Genomic DNA, 20,989 nt, shown 5'->3' on the forward strand with positions numbered 1-20,989 from the left:
TTGACTTGGCTTGTCAATCTGGGAGGCTGTAACTGTTATAAATAAATGCCGATTGCCAGCTGAATTTGGATCATGTGACCACGGGGGTGTCGCAACTGTTGTTAAGTGTGAAAAAAATGGTCAAAAGTCCCTTTTTTTCAGCGCCAATGACCCTGAACTACAAATATTCCATGGATGATGCATTCACTCTTCCATAAGTTGGTCTTTCTTTCTTCCTTCCTTCCTTTCTTTCTTTCTTTTCTTCCTTCCTTCCTTCCTTCCTTCCTTCCTTCCTTTCTTTTTCTTTCTTTCCTTTTTTCCTTCTTTCTTTCTCTTCTTGCTTTCTTTTCTTTTTTCTCTCTCTCTCTTTCTTTTTCCTTTCTCTGTCTCTTTCCCTCTTTCTTCCTTTCTTTCTCCCTTCCTTCCTTTCTCTTTCTTTCTTTTTCTTTCCCTTCCTTCTTCCCTCCATCCATCTCTCTCTCCTTCCTTTCTTCTTCCCTCCATCCCTCTCTCTCCTTCCTTCCTTCCTTCCTTCCTTCCTTCCTTCCTTCCTTCCTTCCTTCCTTCCTTCCTTCCTTCCTATCTTTCTTTCCTTTATTTTTTCCCTTCCCAAGAAGGTTGGGGGTCTGGGGATTAAACTGCCCCCCTCAATCATGGTGAATCTCAACCCATCACAGGGTTGGGGCCTGTGACCTTCCCACACCGGCCTAGCTGCCTTCACACAGTCCTAGAACCGTGTCATCAGGGAAGGGAACTAAGGATCATCTAGTCCAGCCCGCTGCAATTGCAGGAAAACCAGCTGAATCTTGTCTGGAAACCCTCCAGCAATGGTCCAAAAGATGCTTTTTTCAAGAGGGAACTGGACTTCCTTGTTTTTTTTCTCTGAAGACGTTTCGCTTCTCACCCAAGAAGCTTCCTCAGCTCTGATGGAATGTTGGGGGAAGGGAAGGATTTATACTCCTTTCAGAGGGTAATTTCGGCCACCTGGAGGTTTGTCTGTGTCCTCAACGACCCTCTAAAAGGAGGAAGATAACCAGCCGTCTGCAAGGAGTATAAATCCTTCCCTTCCCCACCATCCAGTGGGGCAACCAAGTCCTGGAAGACAGAGGACCTCCCAAGACCCCCAGTAATGGAGCCCCCACCTCCCCCCCGGATCTGAAGAAGAAGAGCCCCCGGACTTACCCGCGCAAGGACTCGTGGCCCCTCCGTCGCACCCGGCTGAGTGCGGGCTTCTTTTCCGAGTCGGAGAATCTGCTGGCCTGGACCTCCTCACCCTGCTCGCTGGCGGAGAACTCTTGGCGGAGAGCGAGCGATGCCCAGATGCCCAGGGGGAAGTGGATGAGCCAGAGCGCTGCCCTCATGATGAGATCTGGGCGTCCGATGGGGTCCAGCGGGCAGGGATATCCAGCGGGCACGGGGGGAATCCAAGAGCCCTGTGAGAAGTTTTACATCGAAATGTATTTCGCTCTTTTTTTTTTTACCGTTTCTATCCTCCCTGAAAATATTAACAGAATCCACAACGGGCTGAGAATCGGCAGCTCCACTACCTAACTGACAGTCAAGCTGAAACTTCAAATCAAAATAGCCAACAGGGGGAAATCCTTCGCTCAAACCTCCTCAAGCCCCCAAAATAAGTTACCCAGACCCAATCCGCATATCAAAGGATAAGGTCTGCAAACATGACATGAGGTCTCCCGGAGGAATGGCATGTTCACAAGAATCAACATACCTACATACAAAAACGCACATAAACACACACACACACACACACAGAGCCCTCAAGTGTCACCCTAGAATCAGCACCTAGACACACAAATCTGCCGCTGTGCCCCATTTCTTCGCCACCTGCCCGCTATAAATGCAAACTGTTTTGCTTTTTAGGAACGACTATTTCTTCTTTTCCTCACAGCTGCCTGGCTCTCATCTCTATGTGTTCTTGTGCAAAAGTAAAGAGAAGAGATTGGATGGCCCTCGGTCTGAAATGGCACAGGGGTTTCCTGCTGGAGCAGGGGGCTGGACTAGAAGACCTCCGAGGTCCCTCCCAGCTCTGTTATTCTGATCTTTCCACAGCAGAGCCCCTGATATCTCCCCAGGGCTGCGGCGTTACGCCCCGAGGGCACCGCAAAGTCGCACTGCGCCGCTTCTGACCTTTCCTGGCCTTCCTGGGCCTAGGAAGTGCCAACGGCCAACATAACCGAACGAGGGAGTTGGAAGGGATACTAATGGGCCCAGAAACCCCTAACCTTGCCCTTAGGCTTCGTTCACACATCACTAAGGGCCCGGGTTCGGGGTACCCTCGTTTCCTCTTCAGGGGGTTGCCTAAACACAGTCCGAGGGGGGAGCTTGTGTTCCAGTACAGTGTTTCTCCACCTGGGCCACTATAAAAGGGGTGGACTTCAACTCCCAGAATTCCCCAGCCAGCAGGAATTCTGGGAGTTGAAGTCCACCCCTCTTGAGAAAGATGGTTCTTGTAGGAAGGGGCTTAGGTGCAGTCCTGTCTGTGTCCTTTTATCCCTCTTGCTCAAGGGGGCAGCCAGGCATGGTGTTTCCCAAGGAGACCCCCCTCCTTCCTCTCTCCCTCCCTCCCCCCCCTCTTTTCCGACAATCTCTCCTGAGACTCAGCCTCCTCCCCGGTTGCTCCTTATCACTTTCCCAGGCCTGCCCGTTATCCGCTCCAGGAATGCTTGGCTGTCCTTCTTTTCCCAATTTGGAGAACTGGAAACACACATTCCCACCCTCGCCTGCCACCGGCTCGCCTTGATCTTTCTTTAACCGGATGCCGGGAAGTTAAAAGCCCTGACGATGATGAGGAATGCGAACCGGGAGGTGCAAAAGTGCCACGCAGAATAACAGAGTGGGAAGGGACCCCGGAGGTCTTCTAGTCCAACCCCCTGCTCGGGCAGCAGACCCTGTGCCATTTCAGACAAATGGTTGTCCAGTCTCTTCTTAAAAAGGAGGAGGAGGAGGAGGAGGAGGAGGAGGAGGAGGAGGAGGAGAATAACAGTAAGGGACCTCAGAGGTCTACTAGTCCAACCCTCTGCTTGCGCAGCAGACCGTAGACTGTTTCAGACAAATGATTGTCCAATCTCTTCTTACATAGGAGGAGGAGAATAACAGAGTTGGAAGGGACCTCCGAGATCATCTAGTCCAACCCCCTGCTCAGGCATGAGACCCTGTACCATGTCAGGGTTTGTCCAGCCTCCTCTTAAAAACTTCCAGTGTTGGAGCATTCACAACTTCTGGAGGAAAGGAGTTCCACTGGTTAATGGTTCTCGCTGTCAGGAAGTTTCTCCTTAGTTCCAGGTCGCTTCTCTCCTTGGTGAGTTTCCATCCGTTGCTTCTTCTCCTGCCTTCAGGCGCTTTGGAGAATAGCTTGACTCCCTCTTCTTTGGGGCAGCCCCTGAGATACTGTAAGTTTGCCATCCTGTCCACCCCCCATCCTTCTCTTCACCAAACCAGATGTGCCAAACTCCAGCAATTGCTGGTGCAGCCACCTCAACCACCAAAGTTTGCCCAGCAAATGTTCTGAGCCCCCCAACACCACTCTAGCCCCGGGGGGGGGGAGAGCTCCGAAAGGGAGCAAATGTGGCAGGGGAGGCGGACTTTGGACTTCGTCCAAAGGGGCTTCCGTTTTTCTGCCTCGCTTGCTTGTGAATTCCTTTCCATTTTCTCTCGGAAGCCCATTTTTCCGAAGCCCACCCAGCAGCCACAGGAGAGTTGCTGCCCAGACTCTCCCCCCCCCCCGGGACTGAGGGGAGAAAGGCTGTAGCGGGGGGGGGGGGCTCAGAAGAAGAAGGGGCTCGCATGCCCCCCCTCAACAGCACCACTTCTCCGAGAAGGTGCTTTTCAACGGCTTGCCTTCAAAAGCTGTGGATGCTCCATCCATGGAGGCTAAATTGAAGAAGAGAGTGGACAGCGCCTAGTCTGGAATGGGACAGGGTCTCCTGCTTGAACAGGGGGGTTGGACTAGATGGCCTCCGAGGTCCCTCCCAACTCTGTTATTCTGAATGCTGGATCTCCCAGTGGTCTTCTGGGCAAGGTTTAAATTGGGTCCACCTCTGATGAGGTTGGTCAGAATCGGGCAAGGTCACCTGGGTGCTTCTCTGCCTGGTTTAAAAATAGCAAAGTAGGTCTGATTGCAGCCCCTGAACTGGCTATGCCTTTCTAAGTTTTGTTCCACACTCATGAGGACTGGAATCTTTTTTTTTTTTTTAAAAAATCCCATTTATATCCCGCCCTTCTCCGAAGACTCAGGGCGGCTTACAATCTAAGAAGCACAAATCAATGTGCTTAGCAATAGCCTTCATTCTATGTATATTTAATTTTAATTTTAATTTTAATCCCATTTATATCCCGCCCTTCTCCGAAGACTCAGGGCGGCTTACAAGCTTAGCAGTAGCCTTCATTCTATGTATATGCCTGCTTATTAGGGCTTTCACACACACACCCAAGCGGCATTATTACAAAGTCAGCTTAATTGCCCCCAACAATCTGGGTCCTCATTTTACCTACCTGGGAAGGATGGAAGGCTGAGTCAACCTTGAGCCTGGTGGGACTCGAACCTGCACTAATTGCAGGCAGCTGGTGTTACTTAAGGAGGCCTTAGCCCACTGCTCCACCAAGGCAACAGAATCTTTGTTTCTGTTTAAAGATACAGATCCCCCCACTCAACCCGCATCCCTAAACTAAGGCCTTCCACTCGTGGAAAAACCCCAGAGGGGAGGGGGAGGAGGGAATTTTTTGTATTTAAAAACGTATTGTAAAACTTTTCAATAAAAAAACAAAACCCAATTCTTATTTTAAATGTTTGCCTGCCGTTGGAATTTGCAACCCTGAGGAACAGCAGCTCCTCTGTAGTTGCCCTGTTTTGAATCCGGTCCCTGCTTGGATGGGCCGAAGTCGGGGCCCCAGCCGAGCTTCCCTTCTTCTGTTTATTTGAGCTTCTCCTGGAGAAAATTCCGCAAGGGGATTTTTAAAAAGTTTTAAAGCAAGGAAGGGAGGAGGAGATGAAAGTAGAGGAGGGAAGGGAGGAAAAAGGAAGAAGGAAGGAAGGAGGGAGGGAAGGGAAGGGAAGGGAGCAGGAGAAAAGGAGGGAGGGGAGGAGGGAGGGGAGGGAAGGAGGGGCAAAGGAAGAAGGAAGGAAGAGAAGGAAGTAGGAGGGAGGAGAAGGGAGGAAGTGGGGAGGGAGGGAGGGAGGGAGGAAGAAGGAAGAGAAGGAAGTAGGAGGGAAGAAGAAGGAGGAAGTAGGGAGGGAGGGAAGGGAAGGGAAGGGAAGGGAGTAAGAGCAAAGGAGGGAGGAAGGAAGAGAAGGAAGTAGGAGGAAGGAAGGAAGGAAGGAAGGAAGGAAGGAAGGAAGGAAGGAAGGAAGGAAGGAGGAGCTCCTTGAAGTTTTCAACCAGGTCCACTTTGGGAAGAGGGGACATGGCCCTTCCTCTAGGCTGTCTCTTTGGAGGGGAGAGCTTCCCGCAGGGGCGAGACGGCCTCTGAGCACAAGCAGAGTTCCCTGCCTGGTGCCAGGGCTGGCAAGAGGCTCTCGGCTGTCCCCCCCAAGGAGCGCCTGAGCCGTGAGCGATGGAAACTCCCCCCCCCCCCCGTGGCAGGAGCCGGGGCTCTGTGGGGGGGGTGCTGAAGGAACAACAGCGGGGGGGGGGGAGTTATGGTTGAGTTACGATCGGAGGGATGGCGGTTCCAATGTGGCCAATCAGATCAGTTCACAGGCAGCTGCCCCCCCCCTCAGCCTGGTGTCCCCCAGCGGGCAGAAAGTAGAGTTTAGCCCAGGAGTTCCTCCCTCCCTCCCTCCCTCTTTCTTTCTTTCTTTCTTTCTTTCTTTCTTTCTTTCTTTTTCTTTCCTCCCTCCCTACTTCCTTCTCCTCCCTTTACTTACCTCTTCTCCCTCCCTCTTTCTTTCTTTCTTTCTTTCTTTCTTTCTTTCTTTCTTTCTTTCATCCCTCCCTCCCTCCTTCCCTCCCTCTCTCTCTCTCTCTCTCTTTCTTTTCTTTCTTTCTTTCTTTCTTTCTTTCTTTTTCTTTCTTTCTTTCATCCCTCCCTCCTTCCCTCCCTCCCTCCCTCCTTCTTATCTCTCTCTCTCTCTCTTTCTTTCTTTTTCTTTCTTTCTTTCTTTCATCCCTCCCTCCCTCCTTCCCTCCCTCTCTCTCTCTCTCTCTTTCTTTTCTTTCTTTCTTTCTTTCTTTCTTTCTTTCTTTCTTTCTTTCTTTCATCCCTCCCTCCTTCCCTCCCTCCCTCCTTCTTATCTCTCTCTCTCTCTCTCTCTTTCTTTCTTTTTCTTTCTTTCTTTCATCCCTCCCTCCCTCCTTCCCTCCCTCCCTCCCTCCTTCTTTTCTCTCTCTCTCTCTCTCTCTCTCTCTCTCTCTCTCTCTCTCTCTCTCTCTCTCTCTCTCTCTCTCTCTCTCTCTCTCTCTCACACAGACGTATTGCGCTCTTCTCCGCCCCCACCCCTCTTTTCCGGCGACCCGCATTTGCCAGTGCTGGCCCACCAACAGGGCCGATGCAGAGAAGCCCCAGTTCACACCTGCAGTCGCTTTGCGTCCCCCCCCCTCCAGCTTTTCTCGACCTTCGCACCCTCCGTCCCCGACAGGCTGGCAACTCCTGACACTGCCCGGTCTCCCCCCTCCCCCTCCCCCTCCCCCTCGCCCGGAGCATCCCCGAGGTGGCTGCAGATGGGAGCGGAGGAAAGCCCCCCCGGGACCCCCACCCCGGCTTCTGGCGAGGGGAGGGGGTGGAGAAGGGTCCTCCCGACCTTCTTCCTTTCTCACGACCCCCGGAAAACCCGCCCTTGGCCCCGAAGTTACAACCGGCCGATCCTCCCGCCGACCGGGAGCAGCTCCGGAGCCAGGCTGGGGGTGGGGGGGGCGCAGAATAACGGGGGGGGAACGAAAGCGACCCCCTCCCCGCGAACAAAGCGGCGTGGGCTGCCCGGCCGGACTGGCGGCCAGGCGTCCCCGGGCCGGGCAAGGCGAGCGGAGCCCCGGCCGTCGAGGCAAAGGAGGGCCCTCAAGGACGGGAAGCCCCCTCCCCAGTCCGCCCCCTCCCCAGCCCCGCGGAGCCTCCCGACGACGACCGGGCGCCCCGTCTCGGTTCCCGCCGCCCGCCCGCCGAGCGGGGACCGCAGCGGCCCCTTCCTTCTTCGGGGAAAGCAATTGGGGCGGGGGTCGCGGCGGGGAAACAGGCAGCCTCCGAAGGAGAAGAGCCCAGGGCGGCGGCGGGGGGGGGGCGGGGAGGGGGCAGAAGCCCCTGCCTGAGGGCGGGCAGCCCCCTGGAAGTCTGAAATCGGGGAGGGAGTGGTGGTGGGGGGCTTGGTGGGGATCCCGGGACCCCTTCCTTCCGCCCCCTCCCCGGACAGAGCGGGGGAGCGGGATCCGGCGGAGGGATCGCGGCGGAGAGGAATCCCCCCCCTCTCCGCGCGTGCCAGAACTGAACAAAGAAAGTTGGTGGGGGGGGCGCGGAAGGGAAGGGGCGAGAGAGAGTTGCAAGCCCCCCCCTCCGAGCCAAGAAAAAAAAACCGCCCCGCGCGCCCCCCCCCCACCGCCCAGAGCCCCGGGGCTGGGGAGGGTCTCCGCAGGAGGCTACCTTGGGCGGCGAAGTCCCGAGCTGAGTCGGGGGTCTCTCCTTTTGTCGGGAAGCGCCGAGCCGGGCGGGAGAAAAGTAGTTTAAGCGAGGGGAAAGGTAGTCGCTCGTCCGCCGGGGCAGGGGGAGGGTCTTGCAGCTGGGGAAGGGGCGCTGGGGGGGAGGAAAAGGAGCTGCTGCATTCTTCAGCCAAAAGTTTTTAAGGAGGGAGGGGGGGCGGGTGGGAGAGAAGGAGAGAGGGGGGCTGGGTTTGTTCCCCTTCCTTCCTCCCGGCCCTGCTGGTCTCCCAAGGTCTCCATCCAAGCCATCTGCTGCCATGCGCCCCCCCCCGCCCACCCCCACCCCACCGCAGCCCTCTGACTTCAGGAGTAAAGCCGGGGTGGGTGGGTGGTGGGTGGTGGGTGGGGGTGGGCGAGATGGAAATTAATAACACAGCCTCGACTTCAAAAGGCATCCCGGGCTGAGAAGAAGGGAGACGGGTTTTTTTGGTGGGGGGGCTGTGGCAGGACTGGCAGAAAGAGACTTCAAAGGTGCAGGAAGAGAGAAGAAGGCCTGCCCCCCCCCACGGCCCTCTTTGCAAAAGGGGTTGGGGGCAATGTCTCTACAAAAACAGAATAGAATAGAATAGAATAGAATAGAATAGAATAGAATAGAATAGAATAGAATAGAATAGAATAGAATAGAATAGAATAGAATAGAATAGAATAGAATTACAGAATAGAATAGAATCTGGAAGGGACCTTGGAGGTCTTCTAGTCCAGCCCCCTGCTCAGGCAGGAAACCCTATACCCATGGTGGCGAACCTATGGCACGAGTGCCACTGGTGGCATGCAGAGCCCTCTCTGTGGGCACGTGCGCCATCGCCCCAGTCCCAGGCCTTCAGCTGGGTTTTATAAAACCTTTTCGCTTTAGGCCTCCGCCGCTGTGCGCAAAATAAATAAATAAATAAATCAATTTCGACTTCTCGTGGGGAAAAAAAAAGATTTCGCAAAGTTGGAATTGATTGATTGAACTTTTTAGTCCCACCCAGTCTGCCGTTACCACCGCGGCCACGTCCACCCAATGGGCCACGCCCACCCGGCACCTGACGATACATAAGTGGGTTTTGTTTTGCAGTTTGGGCACTTGCTCTGTAAAAGGTTTGCCATCACTGCCCTATACCATTTCAGACCAATGGCTGTCTAGTCTCTTCTTAAAAACTTCCAGTGTTGGAGGATTCACCACCTCTGGAGGCAAGGAGTTCCACTGACTAATTGTTCTCACTGTCAGGAAGTTTCTCCTTAGTTCTAGGTTGCTTCTCTCCTTGACGAGTTTCCATCCATTGCTTCTTGTCCTGCTTTCAGGTGCCTTGGAGAATAGCTTGACTCCCTCTTCTTTGGGGCAGCCCCTGAGATCCTGGAAGGCTGCTATCCTATCACCCCTGGTCCTTCTCTTCATTAAACTAGAGACATACCCAACTCCAGCAACCGTTCCCTATATGTTTTAGCCTCCAGTCCCCCAATCATCTTTGTTGCTCTTCTCTGTACTCTTTCTAGAGTCTCGACATCTTTTTTACATCGTGGTGACCAAAACTGGATGCAGTATTCCAGGTGTGGCCTTTCCAAAGCCTTGTAAAGTGGTATTAGTATTTCATGTGATCTTGATTCTATCCCTCTGTTAATGCAGCCTAGTATTGTGTTGGCTTTTTTGGCAGCTGCAGCACACTGCTGGCTCATATTGAAGTGATTGTCCACTAGGACTCCGAGATCCCTCTCACAGTTGCTTCTATTGAGCAAGGTACCACCTATACTATACCTATGCATTTGGGTTTTCTTGCCTAAATGTAGAACCTTACTTTTTTCACCGTTGATTTGTGCCTTGCGATGTGACCCTTCGAGCATCAGAGAGCTCTTCGGCAGTGGAAGAGCGTCCTGTGAAAGGCCAAAGCTGGCTTGCTCTGCCACCAACCTAGGAAGGCCTGATAATTGCTAGGAAGTCCTCTCTTTTTCCAGAAGATGGAAAAATCTATTGTACAGAGGATGATGGGCCTTGTGGCTCACCTTCCCTGTAAAACACAGAGCTGATCCTTAGAACTGATCCGCCATTGCTCTTTTTTAAAAAATTCCCATTTATATCCCCCGCCCTTCTCCGAAGACTCAGGGCGGCTTACAATCTAAGAAGCACAAATCAAATGTGCTTAGCAATAGCCTTCCTTCTATGTATATGCCTGCTTATTAGGGCTTTCCCCCCCCCCCGAAGCGGCATTATTACAAAGTCAGCTTAATTGCCCCCAACAATCTGGGTCCTCATTTGACCTACCTGGGAAGGATGGAAGGCTGAGTCAACCTTGAGCCTGGTGGGACTCGAACCTGCACTAATGGCAGGCAGCTGGTGTTACTTAGGGAGGCATTAGCCCACTGCTCCACCAAGGCTCTTGTGCTGGCTGAACTGGGATTCAGTTCCCCCTCCACCCTCCCCCAAGTTTAGACATTGGGGGGCATTTGGGGACACCCCCCCTCTTTGCCATGAGAGGCTGGAGCTTCAGGGGCCCTAATAACCTCCTGCTTAGACTACTGCAATGCAGTGTGTGTGGGGCAGCCCTTGGAGGCTTTTGGGAAATTCTCTCTCTCTCTCTCTCTCTCTCTCTCTGTGTGTGTGTGTGTGTGTGTGTGTGTGTATGTCGCTCTGTGTGTGTGTTTGTGTACAAATTTGCTGTAAAGGGATTTGGCTGTGAGAATGGAATAAAGCAGAACACAACGGAACAGAACAGAACTAGGAAGAATGGAACGGAGTAGGCTTGGGTCTTGCTGCTAGCTTAAAGGAGATTTGCTCACCTGTGTGCGGGGGGTGGGGTGGGGTTCAGGCCCACCGGAGCCCCCTCTCATCTCCCTAGATGCGTCTAGGGAGATGGAGGGCAGCCACCAGATCTCCCTCCGCCCCACATTCTTGGGGGAGCTGAAAGCAGGGGATCAAGCCACGTTTCTCCCTCCCTCCCCCCAGGAAGAGGGAGGGGAACAAACTGCCATGGCAAGGATGCTGCCTGGGTCGGGATGAGCAGGAGGGCCCAAGGGTTAGAGTCCTGGAACCTGAGCGCCCCCCCCCCCACACACACAGAGGATCCCGCCCCTCCAGAGACAAGGTCAGGAAGCCAAAGATGGTGGCTGTGAGGAGGGGGTGATTGAAGCCCCCCCTCTTTTTTTAAACAGGCAGCAAAAGGTCATCTGGAGGTCGCTCCGGGGTGGGCATCTTCGGGGTGGTCTTCCAGATGACACCCCCCCCCCATGGCCATAGGTTGACTAGACTAGAATAAGAGAGTTGGAAGGGACCTTGGAGGTCTTCTAGTCCAGCCCCCTGCTCAGGCAGGAAACCCTCCACCACTTCAGACAAACGGCTGTCCCGTCTCTTCCTTAAAACGCCTCTTCTGTAGGAGTTGGGAGGAGTCGCTGTTCTGCTCAAACCAACCGGGGAAGAGGGCTGGACTAGATGACCTCGGAGGCCCCTTACCACCAAGACGATTCCCTGAATTAGGGGATCGTGGCTTCTCTTTGGAGGACTTTGCTGATTCTTCCCATGTGGATAACACAAAAGAGCACAGCTTTTGTTTTCGTTTTGCCGTTGGGGCGCAGGAATCTTGGCAAAAGTTTTAACCTAGACCCTGGTGGGCTTCAGACGTTTATTCCCACCCACCCCCCAAATAAGTTCCCTCTGTGCACGTGGATAGAGGAGAGATCAGATAGACAGATAAATAAACGGAGAGATGGAGGCCCTGGATGGCCAGCCACGTTCGCCACCCAGAAGTCGGTGTTTCAGATGGGCTGAAAATAGGATTCGTTTTCTGAGAAAATACATGAAATTTCTGGGTTGATCCCCAGCCTCTCGAGGGCCAAGGAGTCTTCCTGAAACGTCCCATTCCAACGGTTAAGTCGGTTAAGTCGAGGAGCGCAGGGCAGTAAAGGCTGCAGGCAGTTCCTTTAGGGACCGTTCGCAGTTACGACCAAACTGGGGGAAAAAATGACTTATGACCGTTTTTCACACTTACGGCCTTTGCGGCATCCCCCCTGTCCAGGGGATCCAAATTCAGGAGCTTGGCAACGGGTTCGTATTTATGACGGTCGCAGCGTCCCGGGATCAACCGTCATAAATCTGAGTCAGCTGCTCAGGGTGCCTCCGATCAGAGAATGCCGATTGGTGGCCCCCAGGGGGAGGGCCTTCTCTGTGGGCGCGCCAGACCTGTGGAACCGCCTCCCGGTTGGGCTCCGGACGGCCCCCGACCTGCGCTCCTTCCGGCGTGATTTAAAAACCTATCTATTTGAGCAATCTGGCCTGGTCTGATGGGTTTGGGGTTGGGTTTAAATAAGTTTTAACACATTTTTAGTATTGTATTATTGGGCATAACTATTTAATTCTTTTTAATCTCTTTTTTAACTTTTGTATTTACATTTTGATATTTATTGCCCTGTACACCGCCCTGAGTCCTTCGGGAGAAGGGCGGTATAAAAATTTAATAAATAACAACAACAACAACAACAACAACAACAACAACAACAACAACAACAATAATAATAATAATAATAATAATAATAATAATAATAATAAACATCTGAATTTGAATCACGGGACCGTGGGGAAGCTGCGAGGCTCACAACTGCCAAAAACATCATTTTCAGTTTTAACTTCTAACGAACGGCTGTAAAACTGTTTCAGCAAACAGAGAGGGCACGTTTAGAGAGAAAACACAAATTTCCCTTCCAGCTCCTAGAAAATATATATATATATTGGCTGGTTGTTAATTTGAATCTCACCCATTTTCAAAGCAACCAGTCAGGGAAAGGCAACGGGGGGGGGGTGGGGGGAGGCAGAGCAGACAGCCAGGTGGAGCCATTTAAAATCCACGCGGGAATAATAATGTCTTGGAATATTTTGGGAAGAAACAGCCGGGAAAAGTTGGTTTCTAAGGAAGGAGGGAGGGAGGGAGGGAAAAGAAAAAAGAAAGAAAGAGGAAGGAAGGGAGAAAGAAAAGGAGGGAGAGAAAGGAAGGAAGGAAGGAAGGAAGGAAGGAAAAGAAAGAAAAAAATAAGAAAGAAAGGAGAGAGGGAGAGAAGGAAGGAAAAGAAAGGAAAAAGGAAAGAAAGAAAGAAGAAAGAAAGAAGAAAGAAAGAAAGAAAGAAAGAAAGAAAGAAAGAAAGAAAGAAAGAAAGAAAGAAAGGAGGGTAGAAAGAAAGGAAAAGAAAGAAGAAAGAAGAAAGAAAAAAGAGAGTAAGGATTTGATGAAATGGAAGGGTGACGTCATACAAGAAGAGGCGGGGGGCGTGAACGTGTATGATGTCACTTCCTGTCTGAAGCAGTGCTGGAATGGGACCCCCTCTTCGGATTTTCGCCCCCTCCTTTGGCCCAGGGAGGGGGCACATGCAATCCCCCGCAACGGAAGGGGGCCTCAGCCAAATTTGCCCCTCTAAATAGAAAACAATCCTTGGCTCTTTTGCTGAGAAATGTGTATTTTTCCTGGAGGTAAACTGCGTTGCAGTAACGCAGGGCCAGAACTGAGTTTCACGCACCAAAATTATTAATACCACTTTACAAGGCCTTGGTAAGGCCACACCTGGAATACGGCGTCCAGTTTTGGTCACCACGATGTAAAAAAGATGTCGAGGCTCTAGAAAGAGTGCAGAGAAGAGCAACAAAGATGATTGGGGGACTGGAGGCTAAAACATACGAGGAACGGTTGCTGGAATTGGGTCTGTCTGGTTTAATGAAGAGAAGGACTGAGGGGGGACATGATAGCCATGTGCCAATATTTGAGGGGCTACCACAAAGAAGAGGCAGTCAAGCTATTCTCCAAAACGCCCGAAGGCAGGACAAGAAGCAACGGATGGAGACTAACCAAGGAGAGAAGCAACCTAGAACTAAGGAGAAACTTCCTGACAGTGAGAACAATTCACCAGTGGAACAACCTGCCTCCAGACGTTGTGAATGCTCCAACACTGGAGGTTTTTAAGAAGAGACTGGACAGCCATTTGTCCGAAATGGTATAGGGTTTCCTGCCTGAGCAGGGGGTTGGACTAGATGACCTCCAAGGTCCCTTTCAACTTCTTCTTCTTCTTCTTCTTCTTCTTCTTCTTCTTCTTCTTCTTCTTCTTCTTCTTCTTCTTCTTCTTCTTCTTCTTCTTCTTCTTCTTCTTTTGCTTCTTCTTCTTCATCATTAAAATTCCTACATTGTACTTTTGCCTCCTTTCCCCTCCTTAACTGCCTTTCGTTTCCCACCCCAAGGCAACCAATTAAAATCTTGCAAGTGATTTCCCTAATGCAGGGGTCCTCAACCTTTGGGCCGCTGCCCGGTAGTGGGCCATGGCCTACTGGCCACAGGACGGGCTGGCTAGTGTGCGCACATGTGCACGCACATACCCCCACTTGCATTAGCACCGTGGCTGTGAGGTGCAAAAATGGTACACCGCGCTGTGCGGTGCAAAAATAGCCCACCGCCGTGCCTCAGGGTGCAAAAATAGGACGCCGCTGCGCCACTAGGCGCAGAAATCTGGCACTCTGCTGTGCTAGAATGGGGCATTGCTAGCGAGTATCACGCAAGCACTAGTCCTGCCCCATTTCAGTTACTGTGCTCGCAGCCCCATGTGCCCACACTCACGCGTGTAAAATGCTTGCCATTCCCTTTCCTTCCAGTCCGACAACCGAGAAAGCTTGGTGACCTCTGACCTGACAGTCAGTTCAAGCGTGCTCTGGCATGCCGCTTCCTACTACTTCCAGCTGGGCAACCTTGAAGCAGCTTCTTGAGTCAGCACCGTGGTTACTTTCGGTTTCCCAAGTGCTCCCCTCTTCCCCACAGTTCAGGGCAGACTGTCACCGTGAAGCACAGTGAAGCACAAGCTGGCCTGAGGCGGCAGCTGACACAATATCAGTGGGGAAGTTGGATTTTTTTAAATGACCGTGAGAGCCACTTAACAGCCATGGTCAAAGAAAGGTTGTAAAATCAGACACACTTGACATCCCGCTTTACTTTGCAGTGGAAATTCCAGTCCAAATTCTGGTCATAAGTTGAGGACTGCCAGTGAGATGGTTCCCCCGCCTCTCCCGTGGGCGTTTTGACGATTGGCCCCCTCCTCAAATCAAGGTCAACTTTCAGAAGAAGGCAAAACTGAAGTCTCCACTGCAGGGATTCAAACTTTTCTATTTTTAATGGAGAAAAAGTTGGGGTGACGATCAGAAATTGGAAAAGCAAACTCCGCTTGGGGATACAGGGTGGGTCATAATTTATTCAATCGATTTTATTCATTGATTTAAAAACTTCAGTCAGACAATTGTCGAAACTCTCTGGTCACTTGATAATAAAATACACACATAGCCATGTGCACACACATGAATAGCAACAGCAGTAGCACTTGTATGCCGCTTTGCAGTGCTTTACAGCCCACTCTGAGCAGTTTACAGGGTCAGCCTCTTGCCCCCCAACAATCTGGCTCCTCCTTTTACTGACCTCGGAAGGACGGAAGGCTGAGTCAACCTTGTCAGGATCGAACTCCTGGCAGTGGGCAGAGCCAGCCTTCAATGCTGAATTCTAACCACTGTGCCACCACAGTTGTTCCCTTCCTTCCTTCCTTCCTTCCTTCTTTCCTTCCTTCCTTCCTTCCTTCCTTCCTTCCTTCCTTCCTTCCTTCCTTTCTTCCTTCCTTCCTTCCTCCCTCCCTCCCTCCCTCCCTTCACACTTAGCAATAGCCCTTAGACTTATAAAAACCCTTCACAGTGCTTTTAAAGCCCCCTCTAAGCGGTTTACAGAGTCAGCCTCTTCCCCCCAACAATCTGGATCCTCCTTTTACCGACCTCGGAAGGCTCAACCCTGTCAGGATCGAACTCCTGGCAGTGGGCAGAGCCAGCCTGCAATGCTGCATTCTAACGACTGTGCCACCAGGGCTATTACAAGAGGAAGGAAGGAAGGAAGGAAGGAAGGAAGGAAGGAAGGAAGGAAGGAAGGAAGGAAGGAAGAAAAAGAAAAAGAGAAAAAGAGAAAAGAAAAAGGAGGGAGGAAGGAAGGAAAGGAAAGAAGAGAGAGAAAAGGAGAAGAGAAATAAGAGATGGAGGGAGCAGGAGAGAATGGAGAAAAAGAAGGGAAGGAAGGAACGAGTAGAGGGAAGGAAAGAAAAGAAAGGTAGAAAGAAAAGGGCATGAAGGAAGGAGAGAGGGAGCGAAGGAGGGAGAGAGAGACTTATATACCACTTCATGGTCCTTTAGTCAGCCTATTGGTCCCCAACAATCTGGGTCCTCATTTTACCAACCTTGGAAGGACGGAAAACTGAGTCAACCTTGAGCCGGTGAGTGGATCGAACTGCTGGCTGTGGAATGCAGAGTCAGCCTGCAATGCCACAATCTCACCACTGCGCCACCAAGGCTCATTTGAATAAAAATATAGGGAACAGAATGCAAAACACCCTGCAGGTAGCACTTCACTTATGACCACCGTTGAGTCCAAAATTTCTGTTGCTAAGCAACACCGTTGTTAAGCTTTGCCCCATTTTTATGACCTTTCTTGCTGCAGTTATTCAGTGAATTGCCGCTGTGGCTCACTTAGTCACACGGTTGTGAAGTGAATCTGACTTCCCGGTTGACTTTGCTTGTCCAACGGTCGCAAAAAGGGGATCACACGAAACCGCCTCCCCCCAGGGCACTGCGACCGTCATAAATACGAGTCTGATGACAAGCGTCTGAATTTTGATCAGGTGACCCCCGGGATGTTGCAACGGCCGTAAGTGGGAAAAATGGTCCTAATGTCACTTTTTCCAGTGTCCTTTTAAAGTTGAGTGGTCACTAAATGAATAGTTGATAAGTCAAGGACTCCCGGTACAAACTAGGCAGTCATTCAGGAAGTAAAACAATAGAACTTAAAAACACAACTAAAGGTTTCAACCAGGTTTATGCTGAATTCTCTTTAAATGAAGAAAGGACTCTTCCCTCTCCTAGTTCGAGATCCTAATTTCTGCCTAGTTGTCAGACATTAGACCCAAAATCCCTGGAGGTTTTTAAGATGAGACTAGCCAGTCACTTATATGAAATGGTATAGGTTCTCCTGCTTGAGCAGGGGGCTGGACTAGAAGACCTCCAAGGTCCCTTCCAGCTCCTCTATTCTATTCTATTCTATTCTATTCTATTCTATTCTATTCTATTCTATTCTATTCTATTCTATTCTATTCTATTCTATTCCATTCTATTCCATTCCATTCTATTTTATATTCTATTCTAATTTTCTTATTCTATTCTATTCTATTCTATTCTATTCTATTCTATTCTATTCATTCTATTCTATTCTATTCTATTTTCTGTTCTGTTCTGTTCTGTTCTCTATTCTATTCTATTCTATTCTAATTTTCTCTTTATTCTATTCTATTTTCTGTTCTGTTCTATTCTATTCCATTCTATTTTATATTCTATTCTATTCTGTTCCATTCTATATTCTATTCTATTCTGTTCTGTTCTGTTCTGTTCTGTTCTGTTCCGTTCTGTTCTGTTCCGTTCCGTTCCGTTCCGTTCCGTTCCGTTCCGTTCCGTTCCGTTCCATTCCATTCCATTCCATTCTATTCTATTCTATTCTATTCTATTCTATTCTATTCTATTCTATTCTATTCTTTATGCTATTCTATTTTCTATTCTATCTTCTATTCTATTCCATTCCATTCTATTCCACCCTGCTGCACGTCTTCCTCTTCTTCTATTTTCTCAGCATGAGCTCTTCTCGGTAGACTTTGGAAAGAGTGCAGAGAAGATGATTAAAGGCCTGGAGACTAAAACATATGAAGAACAGTTGAAGGATTTGGGTTTGGCCACTCTAGAGAAAAGAAGGACTAGGGGGATTATGATAGCAGTCTTCCAGTTTTGAAGGGCTGCCAAAAGAAGAGGGGGGTCACGTTATTCTCCAAAGCACCAGAGGGCAGGACAAGCAACAATGGTTGGAAACTGATCAAAGAGAGAAGCAACCTGGAATTAAGGAGGAATTTCCTGGCACTGAGGACAATTAACCAGTGGAACAGCTTGCCTCCAGAAGTTGTTGGCGTTCCATCACTGGAGGCTTTTAAGAAGAGAGTGGACAACCATTTGTCTGAGATGGTATAGGTTCTCCTGCTTGAGCAGGTGGCTGGTCTAGAAGACCTCCCAGGTCCCTTCCAGCTCGATTCTGATTCTGAGTGGTACAGGTCCAGCTGGTTCATTTGAGAGCGTGGCCTGCCCTCTAGTGGCTGGACCAGGGAGCGCCTTTAAAAACCCACCGGCAGTTGCCTCATTATTAATCCGGTGCATCTTCTCTTCCGCTTAATTTCCCCACAATTCTCTGGTTTGGGATCGCTCTGGGGCATTGTGGGATATTTAAATGCGGGCTGCTCCAGGCCCGGCGTCTTCGAGAGGGTTGGAAAGAATTTTATGCCATTTGGTTGCTCAAAGTTTAGAACTTTTTCGCCTTCTCCTGCCCCTCCATCTCGACTGCAGTAGAACTACTAGACTCTTGTTCCATACCCAAAGTCGGTGGAGAGCGGAGGATGCTCGAATTCTCAACAATCCCTTAGATTTTTAGACTCATCTCGCAAAGGTTGCGTCTCTTTCTCCTTTCCCATCTTCTCTTTTTCTAACTCCCTCTTCTCTCCCCTTACTTCTCCTTCTCCATTTTCTCTTTCTCCTCCTTCTCCATCTTCCCCTCCGTCTTCTTCTCCTTTTCCACCTTCTTCTCCTCCTTCTCCATCTTCTCCTTCTCCATGTTTTCTTTCCCCTTTTTTCTCCACCTCCTCCATCTTCCCCTCCATCTTCTCCTTCTCCTCCTCCTTCTTCCCATCTTCTCCTCCATCTTCTCTGTGAGGTGTTCTCACAATGAATCGTTAAAGGTGCTCCCAAGCAAAGGCATCACGCAGAGATGCAATCATATTTAGCTTTATTCATGATAGATCAAAAAGAAAGAAATACTTGGCATGAAAGCATTCATGCCTGCATGTGAGAGAGAAATAAAATAAAGCAAGCTAGCATAACATGACTAAAAGAAGGACTAAGAACTAGGGGAGGAGAAATGGAGACTAGAAGCTGAAATAGAACTAGAACAAAGAGCAGCCCCTCGTGCAGAGGTATTTATGGGGGGTCTTGGCCCCTCCTTGACCATAAAACACTCTCACCAATGGGGCTGTGGGTCCGAGACCCTTGGCTCATCAGTGGAAGCAAAGAAGCCTCTTTGCCTCCATCTGATGACCCTTTTGGGGAACTGCCAATGGCTGGCACAAAACATCTAACAATTCCCCTTCTTGCCAGCCAATGACAGGGACCAGTGAATGTATGTAAGGGGCGAGCAGGTGTCATAGACATGTATGAAAACATTCAGAAGGCCAAACACAAACGCTTACACAGAAGGTTGTGCCGATCAATGGGAACAGGTTTGGTAAACAGATCAGCTATCTGGTCAGCTGTATTACAGTGCTCAACATATATAAAACCCTTTTTGGTAAGCTGCCTGACATTTTTGTAGCGTATGTCTATATGGCGAGATCTAGATCCTACTGCATAAGCCTCCGAGATTGCAATGGCAGCTGTGTTGTCCTCTAGAATTTGGATGGGCAGAGGGGGAGATGCCCAGATGCTTGTTATCAGCTCATTGAACCAAGTCAAATCATTGGCCGTGTCTGACAGGCTGGCAAGTTCAGCCTCGGCCGTGGAGCAAGAAATAAATTTTTGCTGCCTAACATTCCAATGTACTGGGCAGCCATTTAGCAATATGAGGAAACCGGAAGTGCTCCGTCTAGTTTTGGTGTCGCCAGCCCAGTCTGCGTCTGAGTAAGCGGAGAGCTAGGCCGTCTTCCCCTTCTCTGGTTCTAGCATAAGGAGGGCATCAGCTGTGCCCTTAAGGTATCTAAGTACCCTTTTAACAGCAGTCCAGTGGAATTCCTTTGGGTGTTCCACGTGCCTGGACAATAGATTCACAGCTAAAGCTATGTCAGGTCTGCTCCAATTGCTGATGTATAGCAAGGAGCCAATCACAGATCTGTAAAGTGTGTTATCTGTGAACTCAGGACCATCCTTATGGGTGTGGTTGTAAAAATCGGTTTGCATTGGGCTATGCGTAGGATTAGATTCTGCCATTTTGAATTTGGCCAGTAATTCCTCTATCTTTTCTTTTTGAGATAGAGCGAACCCCACTTTAGTGGCCAAAATATGCACACCCAAGTACTTGTCAACCCGCCCCAAAGACTTCAGAGTAAATTTTTCTTCCAGGGCCTTGGCAAATTCATCACACCCTTCCTTGTTTGGCCCTACATATAATAGATCGTCCACATAAACTAACACCCGTTCCGTGGTACCCTTGGAATTGCGTGTGAAAACACATTGATCTGCATGAGATGTATGGAAACCAACTCGTTCTAAACTCTTTCTAAGACAGTCATACCATAATTTCCCTGACTGCTTAAGACCATATAACCCTTTGTGAAGCAACCATGTATTTCCCTCTTCTTGCTGGTAGCCAGGTGGGGCCCTCACGTAGATCTGCCGGTCCAAGTTGGCGTGGAGGTAAGCCGTCTGGATGTCGAATTGGAAGACTTCTTCTCCCAGAGCGGCTGCAGTCACGAGGGCGGCCTTGACGCTCTCTGCCCGAACGGTTGGAGAGTAAGTCTCCGAGTAGTCCTCCATATAACGCTGAGCGAAGCCCTGGGCTACCAAACGGGCCTTATACAGGTAGAGGCCATTGGCAAGTGGTTTGGCTTTGTAAACCCACCTTGTGCCAATGACTTTCCTCTCCTTTGGAGGTTGCTGGGGGGTGAAGACCTTAAGTTGTTTCAGGCTCTGCATTTCCTTCTCCATCGCGAGCTGCCATTTCTCTTGCTCTTCGATGGGCAGCTTCTCTTCCTCCTTCTTCTCCATTTTCTCTTTCTCCACCTTCTCCTTCATCTTCCCCTCCGTCTTCTTTTCCATCTTCTCCTCCTCCTTCATTCTTTCCTTCTTCTCCTTCATCTTCCCCTCCTTCTTCTACTTCTCATCCAACTTCTCCTCCTTCTTCTCCTCCATCACCTCCTTCTTCCCCATCTTATCCTTCTTCATCTTCCCTCCCATCTTTTCCTTCTCCTTTTTCTCTACCTCCTCCATCTTCGTCCTCTTCTCGTCCATCTTCTCCTTCTCCATCTCCTCCTCCTCCATCTTCTCTTCCTCCTTCTTCTCCATTTTCTCTTTCTCCTTCTTCACCATCTTTTCTTTCTCCACCTTCTCCTTCATCTTCCCCTCCATCTTCTTCTTTTCCATCTTCTCCTCCTCCTTCATTTTCTTTCCTTCTTCTCCTTCATCTTCCCCTCCTTCTTCTACTCTGTTAGATGTTTTGTGCCAGCCATGGCAGTTCCCCAAAAAGGTCATCAGATGGGAGCAAAGAGGCTTCTTTGCTTCCACTGATGAGCCAAGGGTCTCAGACCCGACAGCCCCATTGGAGAGAGAG

At 50.2% G+C, this 20,989-nt stretch overlaps 1 protein-coding gene across 1 annotated transcript in view; it reads right to left on the reverse strand.

Annotated features, from left to right (window-relative positions):
• FBN3 (fibrillin 3) overlaps positions 1-1,340 on the reverse strand; it is a gene marked incomplete at both ends in the record, with an annotated part of 163,194 nt that extends 161,854 nt beyond the window's left edge. The window contains one exon of the mRNA XM_083350353.1: positions 1,162-1,340. Coding sequence (XP_083206479.1) covers positions 1,162-1,340 — 179 coding nt within the window. The remainder of the gene's footprint in view (positions 1-1,161) is intronic.
• Between the last annotated feature and the right edge of the window lie 19,649 nt (positions 1,341-20,989).

This window comes from Vipera ursinii, assembly GCF_947247035.1.
Source record: "Vipera ursinii genome assembly, chromosome: 1".
Taxonomy (NCBI): domain Eukaryota; kingdom Metazoa; phylum Chordata; class Lepidosauria; order Squamata; family Viperidae; genus Vipera; species Vipera ursinii.